The 17,051-nt window shown below is 47.9% G+C and overlaps 3 protein-coding genes across 3 annotated transcripts; 2 read left to right on the top strand and 1 right to left on the bottom strand.

Annotated features, from left to right (window-relative positions):
* Positions 1-2,283: 2,283 nt before the first annotated feature.
* On the top strand, positions 2,284-5,599 carry IL2RG (interleukin 2 receptor subunit gamma). Its single transcript, XM_080910026.1, has 8 exons — positions 2,284-2,434; positions 2,651-2,804; positions 3,019-3,203; positions 3,408-3,547; positions 4,000-4,162; positions 4,625-4,721; positions 4,912-4,978; positions 5,313-5,599. Exons 1-8 carry the CDS (start codon positions 2,320-2,322, stop codon positions 5,496-5,498), a joined length of 1,107 nt encoding a protein of 368 aa, XP_080766152.1. The 5' UTR covers positions 2,284-2,319; the 3' UTR covers positions 5,499-5,599.
* An 875-nt stretch (positions 5,600-6,474) lies between these two features.
* On the top strand, positions 6,475-8,793 carry LOC308416078 (uncharacterized protein CXorf65 homolog; the record flags this gene model as incomplete). The annotated part of the gene is made up of 6 exons (XM_080911101.1): positions 6,475-6,499; positions 6,625-6,711; positions 6,909-7,043; positions 7,895-7,963; positions 8,378-8,544; positions 8,701-8,793. The coding sequence occupies 6 exons, from the start codon at positions 6,475-6,477 to the stop codon at positions 8,791-8,793; spliced, it is 576 nt and encodes a 191-aa protein (XP_080767227.1).
* A 534-nt stretch (positions 8,794-9,327) lies between these two features.
* FOXO4 (forkhead box O4) lies at positions 9,328-15,280 on the bottom strand. Its single transcript, XM_080909932.1, has 3 exons — positions 14,329-15,280; positions 11,010-12,063; positions 9,328-10,736 (listed from the first exon to the last, which is right to left on the bottom strand). The coding sequence occupies exons 1-3, from the start codon at positions 14,779-14,781 to the stop codon at positions 10,729-10,731; spliced, it is 1,515 nt and encodes a 504-aa protein (XP_080766058.1). The 5' UTR covers positions 14,782-15,280; the 3' UTR covers positions 9,328-10,728.
* Positions 15,281-17,051: the final 1,771 nt, after the last annotated feature.

Below are 17,051 nucleotides of genomic sequence, written 5' to 3'. Positions count from 1 at the left end.
TTGCTTGTGATTGTACCTGATTACCAGAATAGAATTCTCTGGTTTCACATGATGAAAGCAGAGAACTGACTCTTGCAAACTGTTCTCTGACTTCCATGTACACACATACAACAAACAAACAAATAAATTAATGTACAAAAGAATCTTTCTCAGGCTTAGTGGCAAAGGACATTAACACCAGCACTTATACGACAGAAGCAGGCAATCTCTTCAAGTTCCAGAACAGCTAGGGCTACACAGTGAGACCCAGTCTTAATAAATAATTTTAAAGAGATGGCTCAGTGGTTAAGAACACTGACTGCTCTTCCAGAGGTCCTGAGTTCAAATCCCAGCAACCACATGGTGGCTCACAACCATCTGTAATGGGATCTGATGTCTTCTTCTGGTGTGTCTGAAGACAGCTACAGTGTACTCATGTACATAAAAAATGAATAAATAAATCTTAAAAAAAAAAAACAGAAAAGCAAACAAACAAAAAACCATAGAGGCAGAATGAATCTAGAGTCTTCCATGCCAGCACTGAATGAGTTCTTTTTGCTTCCCATTGACTACCATGGCAATTCAGGTTTGGTGGTGTCAGTATACTAGATTTTGGCCATTCTAAGAGGGGGTATTTGAACATTCTAAGTTAGACAGTAGCTACCTTGGGCAAAGAATAAGCAAACATACCATTGTCGCTAATATAGATGAATGGAGCTTGATTTTAACCCTAAAGGCTATGGATGGTTTTTGAAGACTTTTAAAAACCTCCTCTGCAGTAGGCCAAATAAGTGGTGGCTTCCAAAAAGATATGTGCACTCAAAATTTGTGATTTTCTTTCGCAAAAGGGTTTTAGAAGGGATGACTAAAGTAAGGATCAAAAGCCAAGCATGCTGGCACTGTAATCCCAGCACTTTAGGAGATGGAGGCGGAGGGAATAGGCGTTCAAGGTAGCCTTATTACCTACCAGGTTTGGGGCCAAGCTGAGTTACATAAGACCCTGCTTTAACATCATCGCTACCACCACCTCTCCCAGAAAGAGAGAGAGAGAGAGAGAGAGAGAGAGAGAGAGAGAGAGAGAGAGAGAGAGAGAGAGAAAGCAACTAAATTGACCAAGATGAAAAGAGGATAGTTCAAGGGCACTTTACTGAAGAGATGCTTTTAAAGCAGAATCTGAAAAAATTAGTGTAATTTTACCAGAGAGAAAATGGAGCAGCAAATCAGGCAGGGGCAAAGAGCAGCTGGCTGCTTCCTACCTTTGTTTAACTGTGTTTTGGAGAATCTCCACATCTATGCTGTAGAACTCATTACAGTACATTGTATTATTTATATGTTCCCCCACTTATCTCTGAGCTTCTAAAATGATGATGTCTTATTTGTCTTATGTTCTCAGAACATAAGCACTGTACCCAGCACATATTAAAGACTCAATAAATGTTGGCTGGATAAACAATTTCAGTAAATGGCTTCTCCAATCAACCCTGTGCTCTGAGGGAAGGTAAATCTAGCCACAGAATGAAGAACGGACTGGAGAGCAGAGGCCCTTGAGAAAGGGGACCAGTGTGTGGGGTACAGGAATAATCATGACTGGAGGTAATGAAAGGCTGATTTAGCACAGTGGCTGTGGTTAACAGAAAGGAGGAAACTGCTGGGAGAAATACCGCAAAAACAGGGCTGAGAGTGAAGGGGAGATGTGGAGAGGATCCTGAGGTTTCAAGTCTGGCAGGTGATGATACTATTAAACAGGACAAGGAAGGCAAAGAGAGAAGCAGATTTTCAGGGAGATAGGGAGCCTGAAGTTAGTACTGTTGTTCTTCCATCTTAGATGCCAGCTCTCACCTGGGTCAACAGGGACCAAACTCAGGCAGCAGTTGGCTATTGTAGTTCGGATTAGGTCAGAGGAAAGACATCAATGTATGCACCCACATGAATCAAGTCAGTATTTTCCATCCATCCTCCCTATACTGAAGAACTTTGACAGAGGTTTAAGATAGCCTAGAGGGAAAAGGTGGTTGGGAATGATGGTGTGAGGTGGGGGTGGGTGTTCAGCAGAGCCTTCCTGGACCTAGATGGCCTGAAGGGTCTTGATTCTGTGACACCGTTGTAGATCAAGTATTAATCTTGACAGAACATCACCTTAGAGCAGAACCCAAATCTCCCAGGGGACTTAGCTTATGTCACTGAACACATTAACTAACCCCCCTCCCTCTACAGCGTGGTTTCTAAGGTTCTTTCCACCGGAAGCTACGACAAAAGGAAATGTATGGGTGGGGAGGGCTTGTGGGAGAGTGGTTCAGGGTTCTGACACAGACTACACCCAGAGACAGAAGAGCAAGCGCCATGTTGAAACCATTATTGCCATCTAAAGCCTTCTTACTTCTTCAGCTGCTTCTGCTGAGGGAAGGGTGGAGCTCCAAGGTCCTCGTGTCCAGTGGGAATGAAGACACCAAAGCTGGTAGGAAATCTAGGACCAGAGGGGATTGTTGAGGGGAGGGCTATGGGGAAAGGGCTGTATAAAAGCTCTATACAATCTAGAGCCTGCTAGAGCTCACAATAACTAAAAAGAAGTGTAGGGAGGGGAAGGGGAGGGCTCTCTGTCTCACTGCTGCTTCTTCTGACCAAAATTTCTTTTTCTTCCACTCCACTACCTTGTTTTCTTCCCAAACTTAAGATTTCTTCCTGACTTCTACGACCCGTGAACACCTGAGTGCTCCCACTCTGCCCCTCCCAGAGGTTCAGTGCTTTGTGTTCAATGTCGAATATATGAATTGCACTTGGAATAGCACTTCTGAGCCCCAGGCGACCAACCTGACTATGCACTATAGGTATGAGAAGGGGGAGGGGTAGCACAGGAAGCAGAGAAGGTAGGTTAGCTGGGAGAGACTGTGAAGACCAAAAAACGTGGGTAGCCAGCTCCTCAGGCACCCTACTAGTTTCTCATGGGCTAAGTTGTCAGCTCAGACTAGATGAGGCTAGGCTATGGGTAGATGTGGTACCCATGTTTTGCCCATCATTCTTTTGCCATGTAACCTTCTCTAGGTACAAGGGATCTGATAATAATACATTCCAGGAGTGCAGACACTATCTGTTCTCAAAGGAGATTACTTCTGGCTGTCAGATACAAAAAGAAGATATCCAGCTCTATCAGACGTTTGTCGTCCAGCTCCAAGACCCCCAGAAACCCCAGAGGCGAGCTGAACAGAAGCTAAACCTACAGAATCTTGGTAATCGGGAAAGAAGTGGCCTAGAGGCCTGGGAGCTCAAAGGCACTGGAGTTTATAGATTGTTCTTTCCTCCTTGTTGGTTATGGGCAGAAAGGAGAAGATAGGAGGGTTGGGATGGGGAAGAGAAGAGAGATAAGGGGAATTACTTCCAAGATCCTGACTTGTCTAGGCCAGGTTAATGACCACATACGTACATATCTCCAGTGATCCCATGGGCTCCAGAGAATCTAACACTTTACAACCTGAGTGAATCCCAGCTAGAGCTGAGCTGGAAAAGCAGATACATAGAACGCTGTTTACAATATTTGGTGCAGTACCGGAGCAACCGAGATCGAAGCTGGACGGTGAGTGACTTGGCATTGTGGATGCAGTGGCTAAGGCCAAGCGAGAGGAGAAAGGGTTCAACTAGCCAGACAGAAGAGCCTAATTCCAAGCCCCAGTTCTCTGCCTCCCAGCTCCTCTGTCCATACTTTCACTTTGATTTTCTGATCTCACCAGTGAGCTTTCACTTTGTCTCTTCCACCATCCTCTTCTTGATGACAGACATAAAGGAAGCCAGTGAGTGGATCTGGAGGGGAGTCGAGTTAGAGAAGGGGAGCACTAGGTTCTGATTAGTCAGGAGAGGAACAAAGTAGAACCGGGAGGGACCAGAACCAGTTTCTTGTTTTGTTTTCCTGGTAATGAAAAGAACAAGAAATTAGAAGAATCAGAAGATGACATTGAGGTATAGGCAAGAATGTTCCCATTCTTTCTTCCTTTATACATAATCTCATTCCCTCCCCCTTCTTCTCCCTAGGAACAAATAGTGGATCATGAACCTAGATTCTCCTTGCCTAGTGTGGATGAACAGAAACTGTATACATTTCGGGTTCGGAGCCGCTTTAACCCAATCTGTGGAAGTACTCAACAGTGGAGTAAATGGAGCCAACCAGTTCACTGGGGGAGGCATACTGCAGAGGGTAAAGTGGCCCAAATGCATGACCTCTAAATCATTCACCCCGTACCCTAACCTTTGTAACACACTGTCGCTATCATTTGCTTGATCTCTCTAGCCCTAAGCCTCTAACCCCTTACTATTTAACCTCAATCACTATGAAGCAATGTTTTCTATGTAAAGATGAGAAGGGGTGCAGCTGAAATAGAAGAGTGGATTCCCAAGGAGGCCAAAGGATGCTCCGGGGAACATGAAATGTGTAGGAGGTTTCCACAGGATTCCATAGTGTCTGCATAGTGGACATGAGCTTGGAACTGGGCTGCCCTCTTTGATTTGGTTTATTCATCTGTAAAATGTAGATAAACATTGTCCCTCCCTCTCAGGAGCTGTGTGGAAAGTAAGCATAAGGAGTGTGTTTGGCATGGTGCCTGGCATCCATGTCTTATGAGTACCACAATGCAAGGGTCATTTTCCTTGTTTGTTACAGAGAATCCTTCCTTGTTTGCACTGGAAGCTGTGCTTATCCCTGTTGGCACCATGGGGTTGATTATTACCCTGATCTTTGTGTACTGTTGGTTGGAACGGTGAGATTTCAGGAAGCCCTTAAAATGAGGTGGGGGTAGTGGGGTTATTTCAAGATCTCCAGGGTAGATCATTTAAGAGCTATGATAAGAGTGTTGAGAGGAAGCTAGAGGTTCCATGCTGGCTTGTGGGATAAAGGGTAATAAAGGTTCTTTCATTTAATGCTTCTGTTCCCTCTTTCTCTCTGGTCAGAATGCCTCGAATTCCCACCATCAAAAATCTAGAGGATCTGGTTACTGAATACCACGGGAACTTTTCGGTGAGAACACGGCCATACACATACAAAAATTTTATCAACTGCCAACTGCCAGTCAGCAAGACAGACTGGGAGCGGGGTGCACAGTGGAGGGAGGAGAGGGCCTGTATCATCAGGATGTGGCTGACCAAATGCAGGATGGGCTAGGCAGAAAGACGGAGCAAAACAGATTTGTGTGATACAGACGGAAACTACAGGGCATTAGGAGCCCTGGAGCCTAGATAGCCCTTCTGTAATCACAATGGTTACAGATTTGTAAGAGATCCGTTGGCCCAGAGCCTGGGTCTTTTGCTTCCTGCCCCTAATTGACCTCTGACCTGGAGATATCTGTCTTTAGGCCTGGAGTGGTGTGTCTAAAGGGCTGACTGAGAGTCTGCAGCCAGACTACAGTGAACGGTTCTGCCACGTCAGTGAGATTCCCCCGAAAGGAGGGGCCCTAGGAGAGGGGCCTGGAGGTTCTCCTTGCAGCCTGCATAGCCCTTACTGGCCTCCCCCATGTTATTCTCTGAAGCCTGAAGCCTGAGCCTCAATCTTTTGATGGAACCTCAATGTCCTATCCCCCTAAGTGATGCAAACCTCCCCCTACTCATCTTGCGGATCAGGATCCAATACCCATTGTCTTCCCCTGTGGCTAATTTTCCATTTCATTTCCTATGTAACTACTTTTCCATTCCATATGCCCGACTTCAGAATGCCCCTTTCCCCCTTCCCCTGCACAAGTCCTCCCGTGCCCAATTTAGCACCTTTTCACTTTTTTGGGAGAGAGTCTTACCCTGTAGCCCAGGGTGGCTGGGAACTCACGATGTAGGCCAGGTTGGCCTATAACTCACAAGTGATCTTCCCACCTCTGCCTCCCAAGTGTTGGGGTTATTGGCATACACCACCAGCACCAGATCCAGCACGACCCTTCTCTTTTACAGGATTCTCCCTCCCTTTTGCTACCTACCATTCAACTGTTTCTGAATCAATGAGAAATAAAGTATTTACCAATGATCATCAAGAATGTCTGTTGTGGGGTTGGGGAGCAGGGGAAACATGGTGTACAATAAAGTTGGGAGGAATGGTGTAAGGGTAGGCAAAAGGGGTAGTACTGAAGAAGCAAGAGGACCTCAAAGGAGTACTGTTCTGGCTACTTACTTTTCTCTGGTAAATTTCTGGGCTCACTCCAGGGGCCAGTTTAGTTTTCTCGAAGCTCCTTTACAGATCCCATCCAGTATCTCTTCTCCTTGGTCTTCTACTACATTCTATTACACACACCACTTCTGACCTCACAATCCTTTAACTGCAGCCTCAGGCTCCACCCCTATAGATGCTGACCACCTCCAACTGTCAAAAGCTCTCGCTCCTGTCTGCCCAGTCTGGGCCTCCTTCAATTTATGAAATATATCTGATCCTTCAATCCTCTAACCCTATGGGCACCCTCAGGCCCCCAGGGCCACTAGAACACCTTCCTTCTGCATGATTCATCAGGAAGTGAAGAATGAAATGACCTCAGTAGCATGTTCATCATCATCAAACATGGAGGTGAGGAGCAGCACAGAGCAACAGTCTGGGGGATGGACATGGGGAGGGATGAGGACAGCTGAGATCATTTTTGAGGGGGTAGAACTAGAGAAGGGCCCGCATACTTCCATCCTATTTCTTCTCAGACAACCAAGAGTTTCTGGTCAATACCAACTGCTCTGTTCTCCTGTTGCTACATTACACCAGAAAGAAAATGGGATTACGGAAAACAGGTAAGTGGTTTGGGGAGGAGTAGTGATTGAAGGTCAGAAGCGATAAGCTTCCTCTAGCCTCTAAACTTTCCTTCCAGCAAGAAGTAACCCTCCTATGCTTGAACCTTCCTCAAACCCATTTTTTAGAGGACCACTGGCCCTTTTTACTCATATTCTTTGTTCTTCCCTATCCCAATTACCCCGTGGCCTTCCTCTAGACACCATTGATTTGTGTGATGAATCGGGGACCATGAAGTTACTCTTCCTGTCAAAGACACCTGGAGACTATGCCAGCAAATTACTTACAGCTCGAAATACCTACTATGTTTGTAAAGTGGAGCGTGGGGCACCAGGTAGAGGCTTGGGAGTGTTCTCCATAGATCAAATCCCTCAAGATGGCCTATGGAACTTGTCCTTAAAATAAGGCAGCTTTCTCTTGTAACCCCAGCACTCATGGAACTAAGACAGGAGGATTGTGAGTTAAAGGGCAGTCCGGGCTTTATAACAAGACCTCATCCCAAACACAAATGCCACACACAACAAACAGACAGACAATATAAAGCAGGGCCGGGATGTAGCTCACTTGGCAGAGTGCTTGCTTAGCATGCATGAGATTCTGAATGCCATTCCCAACGTGGCATAAAATTGGGTGTGATGAAACATGCCTATACTTCTAGTATTTGGGAGGTGGAGGCAGGAGGATCTAAAGTTTGGGGTCAATTTTAACTTTCCAGCAACTTAGAGGATAGCCTGGGCTGCATAAGATCCTGTCTCAAAATGAATAGATTCTTTAGAAACGGAGGTAAGGAAGCTTGAGAGTTAGAGGCCAGCTAACTCAAAACACCCACAAGGTAGAGCCGGAACATTAGGAGTTCAAAGGGAACTTGGGATATTTGAGATCCTATCTCAAGATCCCCCCCCCCAAACAAAATAGTAAGTAAAATAGGGCATTCTTAGCCAGATCTTAATAGTCCATAACTTGTCAGCTCAAAGAACACTACTTTGATGACAGTGGGTTAGGTATGTATATTCCAAGCTACCTTACTTCATCCTAGGGACTGTGTAGGTTCATGCCAAAGGGGAGGGACAATGTGTACCAGCTCAAGAAAGTGTTTATTGTTAGAATCCTGAAATCATGGGTTTTAAAAGGGCAAAGACTTGGTATGAATCAGGGGCTGGAGTTGGCCTAATACTATGTTTACAGGTACCAGGATTGAGAATTCCTACAAAGCTATTGTGCCCCTCCTGAAGAATCCAGAACCTGAACTAGTTGGTAAGGCGTGTGATGGGGGAGGTAGGACATAGGAAGTTGTATACACAGTTGTGTATTGGGAATAGTGTCATACACTGGTAACCCCAGTACTGCAGCAGGGGAGTTTAGGATTAAAGACAGCCTGGGCTTAAATGTGGAGGACTCTGTCAGAGAAAGGGGTGGTATGAATGTAGGGGTGAGGCTAGCATAGTGTGGTAAGTGGGATCATAGAAGACTAGAAAAAGGGGGACAAAGGTCTAGATAAACTTTGGAGGGGTGGTCTGGTTTTAAACTGTGTGAACCACATATGTCACTTCCTTCCCATCGTTTCTATTTTAGGCCAAGTTATTCTGACTGATCCATGGAATGACAGAGAGTCATGATGGGTTCCATTCCTGCTTCTCAGAGGGGCTGGTGCTCTTTCTTGTTTTCTAGAGTCACTGCGTACACAATGTGACTTCCTGGAGAGGAGCAGAATAAAGATGCTTAGAACTCTAGAAGCAAAGAGACTGGCAGCCATGGAATCCTCTGTAAATCTCCCAGCAAGATCTCCCAAGAGTGGTGGAACCCAGCAGACTCCTAGCCCAAGCAGCCAGCTGAAGGTTTGAGCACTGTTCACCTCTGAGAATTTTCTTTCTAAATTCAATTTTTATGTTCACCATTTGACCCCAACCCTTTTTCTCCTTCCTTTGGCCCTAGACAGTAGGAATCTTTCTCTGCAGAGCCTCTCCAATAATAGATTTATTTTTCCTTTCCAGTCTAAAGGTGGGCGATCAGATGAAGATGGGCCACCTCCCACCCGCAGACCATTCTATAAGACCAGAGCAGACTTTCTCAAGAGACATCGTTAACTCAATAAAGTGACCAAGTGAGAGCAGCAACTACCAGGAGAGAGCATGAAATTACTGGAATTTAACCTGAGGTTTCTTTTCTAGAAAGACTCCTTCTCCCAGTATCTGCACAAAGGCTTCAGTAGGCTGTAGGCACCAGGGAGGGAGGCAGAGGGTGGACCAGAACAACAGCAGAGGGCTGGAGTGAACACTTGGTGGTGGTGGTGGGGGGGCGTGAGGAAAGACTGTGAAGTCTAGTTACTAGACTTTTAGTACAATAAGCCTTTGAGGGCCAGAGAAGGGGGTGGGGTCTTCTCAAACCAGACTACCTCCCCTGGGGGAGGCCTATCTTGCAGCCGCCTACTCCTGCAGGGGTTAGGTGTCCCTCCCCCACAACACTCCATTACCTCCCAGGCTGAAATTCCCCCACCTCCCAGCCTGCGGGCAGTCCCTCCCACCCGCCCTTCAACTAACTGCCCTTCGCCTTCCTCTTCCCTCCCTCCCCCATATTGGAGGGGGGGCAGCAAGGCAGCAGAAACCAGAAACCAGATCTGATTATAGACATTTATTGAACTCATTTATTGATTTGACACACTTCCCCACTCCAATCTAGCACATGATACAATCTGGGTAGGCCAGGCGCTGACACAGGAAATGATGGGAACCCACAGCAGGAGTGGGGGAGGGGACAATGCAAAGGGCGCTGGGGGAGGGGCTGCTTGGGGGCTGGGGTGGAGGAGCCCCAGATGGCCTCTCTGGCAGGTGCTAGTAAACCTGATCCACATTCCCCCCATCCCTGCTCATTTCCCAGACCCTCAGCCAAACTCCCCAAGCTCCCCCTTCCCTGTTCCTCTCCACAGCCCTGCCTGCCACTACAGTCTTCCACATAACCCTGGCAGACTAGGACTGGGAAGAAGGGCAGGGACAGCTGTCCCAGGCCTTGAACAGGGAGGTCTCTGTACCTAACTTTACTACCCTAAATCCTTCCTTCTTTCACGCCCCTGCCAGGCCCCAAGCCAATTTCAGGCTTTGGATGCTCTCTCTGGGAGCACTAACCCGCACTGGTCAAACAAGAGTGTGCTTGCCCCACGACAGCACCCTCTTCTAGGCACAAGTGGACAGAAATGCGGGGACCTGGCTTATGTTTCTTGCTTAAACTATGCATAGAGCTTTTTCTAGACCTGGTCCAAAGGGGAACATTTCCCCTGCAGTCACTCTTGCTGCCCACCTGTCCCTAGTTTCCTGTGTCTCCTCTGTAGTCTGTAGTGTTTGTGTCATGTCACTGTGACAAAGCGTTCAGAAAGAAAAAAAGCCTTCTCCTCCTCACTAACACCTCACCACTGTTAAAAATCTCGAGTTTTGTGTTTATACTTCTTTAAAAGTTTATAAAAAGCCTGTCGGTTATCTCCATCCTTTCAAAAGTGATTTGGCCTGGTGAGCCACTCCAGTGCTCAAAACTTGGCCCTTCTAGGTTCCCTAGCCCCCCACCCAACCACCCCACTGCATAAAAATCCAGGCTTAACCTAGCCTGGCCCAGCTCTAGTAAGATTCTCTCTACCAAAAAAAAAAATACAATAATAATCCTGCTTCTAAAGGCAGGATAATAAGGCCACTGGTGACTTCACATTTCCAACAGCATTGCTGGCCCCTGCTACAAGGCCTAGGAGGTGGTAATGGGGTAATCAATGGTAGCCCCCCGAGAAAGGACCATAATTACCCCTTAATTGGCACAGTAAGAATAAGTCCTTTTCCCTCCTTTCTCCCATCAACCTCCTCAATCCCTACACGTCATTGATGTACCTTTACAATTTTTCTTCAACACTTGAGTGTGTGACTACCTATCCCTAGTTCTAAAAGTAGGGTTCCAAACTTCCGGGGAGGGTTCAAGGGGGAAAAGTGGATAAGGACAGGCCCGGCTTCACCTCCGGAGCAGGGGACAAAGCTTCTTGCTGTGACTCAGGGATCTGTGGGAAAAAGAAATTGAGGAAAAGATAAGAAATTCATTTGGGACAACAAATTCATACCAGAGGCAGCTCTTCACCTCCCCTAAGCTCCCCCTTCTGTGATGAAGAGGCTACAGGTCCCCATTTAAAAGTTATGCTATTCTATTATGACATCTTCCCTTCCATCTCCCCAGGGACTGATATCATCTGGTATAAGGCTCTCTCTGGTTCAAATCATAGAATTAGCTGAACATTCAAGAGCAAAGATGCAAGAGTGATTAGGGGGTGTTATACCTGGCTCAAAGTTGAAGTCCAGTCCCTCACCATCCATGAGGTCATTGATGATGTTATCCATGTCGCACTCCAGGTTCTCCAAGTACATATCAAGATCCAGATCCTGAGGCATTCTGTCGTGGCTGGAATCTTCAGTAGGAGATGCGAGCAAAGGGGTTTCCAAGACCTTAGGGATGGGAGCACCTGCCATGACTGGAGGTGGTGCCATCACAGAAAGGGAGGGAACCAGGTTGCTGGGACCAGGACCCTCTAGCGGTGTAGGACACAGGTTGACTCCTGTGGCCAGCTTGCTAGAGGAAGGCATTCCTCCCAGTAACAGAAGTGTAGGAGCCTGAGACAGGATAGGATCTACCTGGGTCATGAGAACATCAGCAGGAGGTGGTGGTGGTGTATCAGTGGTAAGCAGAGCTTCTAGAGACTGGGAACTCGAGAAGCACCCTTCTGCTGACAAAGACCCATCTATTGGGCCAAAGACCGAGGCCCCATAGCTATGTAAGGGGCCAGAAAGCCCAGGATGCTGCATAGAGAAGCTGGAGAGACTGCTCCTAGACAGCAAGGAATGGGGAGATGCAAGATTCAGCCCATCCAGCAGCTCCAGATCTTCACTGAGGGTGGGAGGGACACCCCCTGCATAGCTGCTGGCTGAGGCTGGCATTTCCTCTTCTGCTAGCACCTCAGACTCCGGCCTCATTGGGGACAGCCGGGTGCTGACAGTGCTAGCATTTGAACTGCTTCGTGGACGGAACGCGGTCCACACATCAGCTTCTTGATTTCGAGGACAAGGACTGCTCAACCACTTGGCAAAGTGGCCCAGAGGGCTCCTCGGAGTGGCACCTTCAGGTGGAGCTGGCAGGACAGATGGCTTCTTTTTGGGGCCTTTGCTGCGGCCCCTGAGCAGCTTGCTGCTGCTATCGATGGAGGCAGCCCTGCGACGGGGTGCCTTGCCACCCTTGCCGCCATCGGGGTTCAGCATCCACCAAGAGCTCTTGCCAGTGGCCTCGTTGTGAACCTTGATGAACTTGCTGTGCAAGGACAGGTTGTGACGGATGGAGTTCTGGATGGAAGAGAGGTAGAAGAAAAGGGGCATTAGATGTGTATGTAGGGGAAGGTGGTAGGCAGCAATCTAAGGGGGGGGCAGGAACACAGCAGGAGCCTCAAAAGTCAAATCCAGGAAGGAGAACTAGAGTGAGGCTGGAGACAAGAGACAGAGTTACCAGGCGCCGCCTCCTCCTTATCATCATCATCTCTCTCTGTCTCTCTCAGATTAGATCCCAAATTGGGCCTTTAATTCTAGTACCCGGGAGGCAGGAGGCAGAGGCAGGGGGAATTTCTGTTGAGTTTGAGGCCAGCCTGGTGGTCTACATAGTGAGTTCCACGGCAGCAAGAGCATTGTCTGTACGTTTGGTAGTTAACAGTTGACAAGACTAATGACGTGAAACCATAAATCTTTTTCTTTAATTCTGGGTCTACTGAAGTAAATGTGTTGTGGTGTGTATGTGTGCACGCACACACGCATGCGCGTGCGTGCATGTACGAGCTCGAGCACATGCACATGGCGGCGGGTCAAGCCGAGAAACATCTGCTGCCCAAGGGATTTACTACTAATCTACACTTCCATCTCCAGCCCCTCTCCCTTAGGCCTTGGAACAAGCAAGTGGCAAAGGTCAGTTCCCAGGTGTGCTCCTGTGCGTGTATGCGTGTGCGGATAAACTGTTCACTAAGTCACGGAACTTAAGCTTTCTTGTTCAAGTGAGTGCCGCCCCCTGGTGGGGTGGGAGTGACCCTGGCACAACACCAGGGAAGTATGAAGATTCTTGCGGGGGGGGGGGGGGGGGGGGGGAGGGGAGCGCACTCTGGAAGCTCTGGGCCCCCTTTGGACTAGGCTTGGCAAACCATGCTTTCCTCAGAGAAGCAGGATCTGTAGTAAAGCTTGTACTGAAGTCCTCACTCATCCTGGGGGTTGACTAATTACCTAACCTCCTTGCCTTAATTTCCTCATGCCAAATGTGGACTCCCAGAACTGCCAGGAGGACTAACCAAATGAAAAAAAAAAATCTCAGAATTATTTCATGGGTAATAAATTTAGCTTAGTGGCAACCATGCTGCCCTGGGTTCAGTTCCCGGAACCAAAAGGGGGGAAAAGATTTCATAAACTATAAAGGCCGTGTTCCGTGTAAGTCATAAGGAGGGGCTACTCCCAGTATAACAAGCACTCGTCATTCTACCCTGGAAAATCGACTTAAGAGAAAAGAAAACAGCTGTGCAGGCCGGGTCCAAGGAGGGAAGCTCTTTGTGAGCTTGAGATCGTGGCATGGCAGTCTACCCAGAAATAGTGCCAAGGGTCTCGGTCAGCTGTCCCATCTTCTGTTCCGTCTGGCCCTACACATACTGTAGACCTGCTCCCTCACTGTACCATCTACGGGAAGATCCATTCTGTCTGCTGTACTCGGCACATGAGCACTAACCACCTACAAAGATACAAGGCATTGAGATGGGTTGAAGGGTGTTTAAAATCTCCTTAGTTTTGTGATTAGAGTCCGTATTTCTCTGGCAAAATTTTCAGAGTTATCATTCGAGATCTTCCCAGTTTCTTCAAGAAAGACCAAGAGAACTCTCAACTTGGACTCTAAAGTCAAAGCTATATGAGACCTCCTTTCTCCATGAGTAATATTCCTGAACAACAAAGAATTTCCCCGAGAGTTTGGAGCGCCTTACAAGGAAGAATTTTCATCAAGAGAAAGTAAACTGAGGCAGATGGCAGCTTCCGGCCTCTTTCCTTAGTGTACGAGGTCTGCTACCTTTCCCCATGGATACTCACCACTTTTTTCCCCCTTCGCCGCCCACTCCCTCTTGGGCAGAGCAATCCTATAACAGTTCCTGTTCACTGAGGTATTGGGAGGCAAGCAGGGAATCCGAGTAATCCCGCAGGAATGGGCCAAAAGGTGTTGGGTGGGAGGTAAGGGAGGAGGGAAGGCTAGGTGCCGGTGGAGAATCCACACAGTTCCTGCTGTACATAGGATAAAGACTTCTCTGTGGGAATAAATGTTTGGAGCAGCTCAAGCCAAAGTGCTGAGTAGCGAGTAGAGAATTCGATTTTCCTCAGAGCAGGGACAGTGTCTTATTCATCGCTGATTCTCCCGCTTCAAGCTCACAGTGTGGCATATACTATGTACTAAGTAAATGTTTGTCTAACTGAAGATTAAAGGTGTATCTTTGGGTTTTCCAAAGGAGTGGAAAGGCAGTAATGGGGGCCCCCGGAGTGAGAGTAACTAGAGGGGTCCAAGGGTGGATGGCGGGAAGGTATGGGAGTCATAGTTACCTTCCATCCTGCCGAGCTGTTGCTGTCACCCTTGTCCTTGAAGTAGGGCACCGTGCGGACCATCCATTCGTAGATCTGGGAGAGTGTCAGCCGCTTCTCCGGGGCGCTTTCAATGGCCTGGCTGATGAGTTCTGCATATGACTGATTTCCCCAGGCATTCCGGCGGGAGCCTCCCTTCCGAGGACCTGTTACAGCCCCCAGGATTCCCGGCTGGGGGCCCCCTGCCGGCTCTGGGGGCCGAGAGGGCAACAGGGTCGGTTCGGAGTGACCCTCCGTGGGTACCTTCTGTCCCAGACTGGGCTCCACCTCGGACGGTTCGTGTGGCTCCGTAGCGAGCTCTGGTCGTGGAAGGGGCCAGGTGCAGGACCGCGGACGGCTCTGGGGTTCGAAGTCGGGATCGAGGTCTATGATCGCGGCAGCCTCTGTGGATGACTTCTTAGTCTCTGGATCCATACGTGGGGTCGAACCTCTGGAACTCAGCGCTCAGTGGAGCCTGCCACAGACCCTCACCATGCCTCCCCCAAAGGGGGAAACACATTCTTTCCAGTTCTCAGAAAGTCACGAACTTCTCCCTCCTCTCAGGACTCCAGACCCTAAACTGCCCCTTCCACTCAGGTCTCCGATCTCCTCCGGACTACAGGCTGCAGTCTCAGAGTAGCGCTCTGAGGCACCACCTGTAACCTCCGCCTAGCGAAGGCACTTTCTGCTCTCTCTCACTCCGCTTCCTGCTCTTTTAAACCTGAGGCTCCGTATCCCCTCATACATTGCGCTCCCATCACGAACGTCTCCTCAGCGAAGTTCCCTCCCCCTTTCAAGTTGCTGCCCCCCGGACACTCCTCCCAAATTTCCTCCACCCGGATCGCTGCCCTCCCTCAGGCCCCGCTCCCGGGCGTCACTTGTCCCTCCCCTGGCTCTTCCTCCCCTCGCCTCTTCCCTCCAGGTCACTCTTGATAGGGTCAAGGTTCTTGCGGCACCAGCCTCCCCAATTCCAGAACTGAATCCCCAATCGGACCCCCCCACCCCCCGCCCCCCGGGTTTCCCTTTTGTTTTGCTCCAAGCAGCAGCCCCCGCCTGACGTCTCTGTTTACCACTCGCTGGGGCAGCCATCTGCGCACGCGCCTCAGGAGCCACTTGGGAAACCGAGTTCTTCAATCGTGCCACCCTGGTTGTTCTCGAGGACTACATCTCCCGTCCTACCTTGCAATCAGGAGTCCGATATCGGCCGCAGGAGAGCGGCGCGTGGCAGGATGTGGGGAGGTGGAACTTTAATAGTTAGAGGTCGTCCCGGACTCTTTCTTTTCTTAAAAATAATTTTCCTCATTCCTTCCCTTTCCACCCACTTCCTAGAGTTTCGGGGTCGCCCAAAAGACCGTTTTGAGAGATGCTAGATTTTCCCATCCTGCACTAAGTGAAAAGTATTGTCCCTATAAAAAGCAGAAAGAGTACCATTAAAAGTAGGGAACCGATTAGAAAAAACAAAAACAAAAAAAAAAAAAAAAAACAAAAAACCAACAACAAAAAACCACTCACTCTGGGGAGTTGAGAGGGACGCTTGTGTAAAAAATGGTATTCATTGGTTATGGTGCTTTCCCTACCTCTTCTACTCACTCACTATGTTCATTTCAGACAGATCTCTTGCCAGTTTCCCCTGTCAGCTATGCAGGCCTCTGAAATAATTATATTCTTATTCCTATCTTCAATGACTTCACATTCAACATGTCTCCAACTAAACTTAAGAAAAAAAACTCTTCCTGCACCTACACCTCTAACCTCTAGCTACTCATAACCTCTGAATTTGGTTAGAGGCTATCCTGGGCCTACTTACCTTCCCAGCCACACTGCTGGTCACCTTTCCACTTCTGTAACCTGATACTTCCAAATTCTAAATGGAGACATTGTGACTAGGTTTAAGGGCTTTGGCTTAGTGGTGCTCAGTTTAATCCCAGCACTCAGGAGGCAGAGGCAGGCAGATCTCTGTAAATTACAGGTCAAGCTGGTCTACAAAGTGAGTTCCAGAACAGTCAGAGCTACTTAGACCTTCAACAAAACCAAACAAGAAAAAAAAAATCCCCATGTTTAAATGGCTATATAATCCTAATAGGACCTCCTTTAATTCATCTCCCCCACTCCACTCCCACTGTAGTTTATGTTTTAGGTTACAAACAAGGTTACCTTTCTAAGAAACACCTGGTAATTAACAGCTAAAATATGTGCCAGTCATTGTTGTGATCACTTTACCAATTGTCTTAGTTACTCACTGTTCTATTGCTATGAGGAGACACCATGATCACAGCAATTCTTATAAGGGAAAATATTTAATTGGGACTGGCTTACAGTTTCAGAGTTTAGACCATTATCATCATGGCATGGAGCATGGTGACAGATGTGGCTCTGGAGTAGTAACTGAGAGCTACTACTTGGTCCACAGACCTAGAGTGTATGATGATGGGCCTATCTTGGGCTTTTGAAATCTCAAAGCCCACCCAGTGACACAATTCTCCAGCAACGCAACACCTTCTAATCCTTCTAATCTTTTCAAATAGAGCCATATCCTATCAAGCCTATAGGGGGCATTCTTATTCAACCACCATATCAATGTTAGCTCACTTACTCCTCACATAACCGTGCAAGGTAGGTACCACTATTATATCCATTTTATAAATGAAAATGCAGGTGATCTCAGAGATCAAGTGATTTATGTAAGGAAACATATAGACGGGCCT

The sequence above is a fragment of the Micromys minutus genome (assembly GCF_963924665.1).
Source record: "Micromys minutus genome assembly, chromosome: X".
NCBI classification, from domain to species: Eukaryota; Metazoa; Chordata; class Mammalia; order Rodentia; family Muridae; genus Micromys; species Micromys minutus.
Note: the sequence above shows the minus strand (reverse complement) of the source record. Positions and strands in the feature narration are given on the sequence as shown.

What these genes read in the sequence shown, in the direction of transcription:
- FOXO4 (XM_080909932.1), bottom strand. Translation starts at nt 14,781, where the DNA reads ATGGATCCAGAGACTAAGAAGTCATCCACAGAGGCTGCCGCGATCATA. An exon ending in ACAGCTCGGCAGGATGGAAG is followed by an intron (nt 12,064 to 14,328) that starts GTAACTATGACT and finishes TCTTCCATCCAG; the next exon opens with AACTCCATCCGTCACAACCT.
- IL2RG (XM_080910026.1), top strand. Translation starts at nt 2,320, where the DNA reads ATGTTGAAACCATTATTGCCATCTAAAGCCTTCTTACTTCTTCAGCTG. An exon ending in GCTAAACCTACAGAATCTTG is followed by an intron (nt 3,204 to 3,407) that starts GTAATCGGGAAA and finishes ACATATCTCCAG; the next exon opens with TGATCCCATGGGCTCCAGAG. An exon ending in AATACCACGGGAACTTTTCG is followed by an intron (nt 4,979 to 5,312) that starts GTGAGAACACGG and finishes ATCTGTCTTTAG; the next exon opens with GCCTGGAGTGGTGTGTCTAA.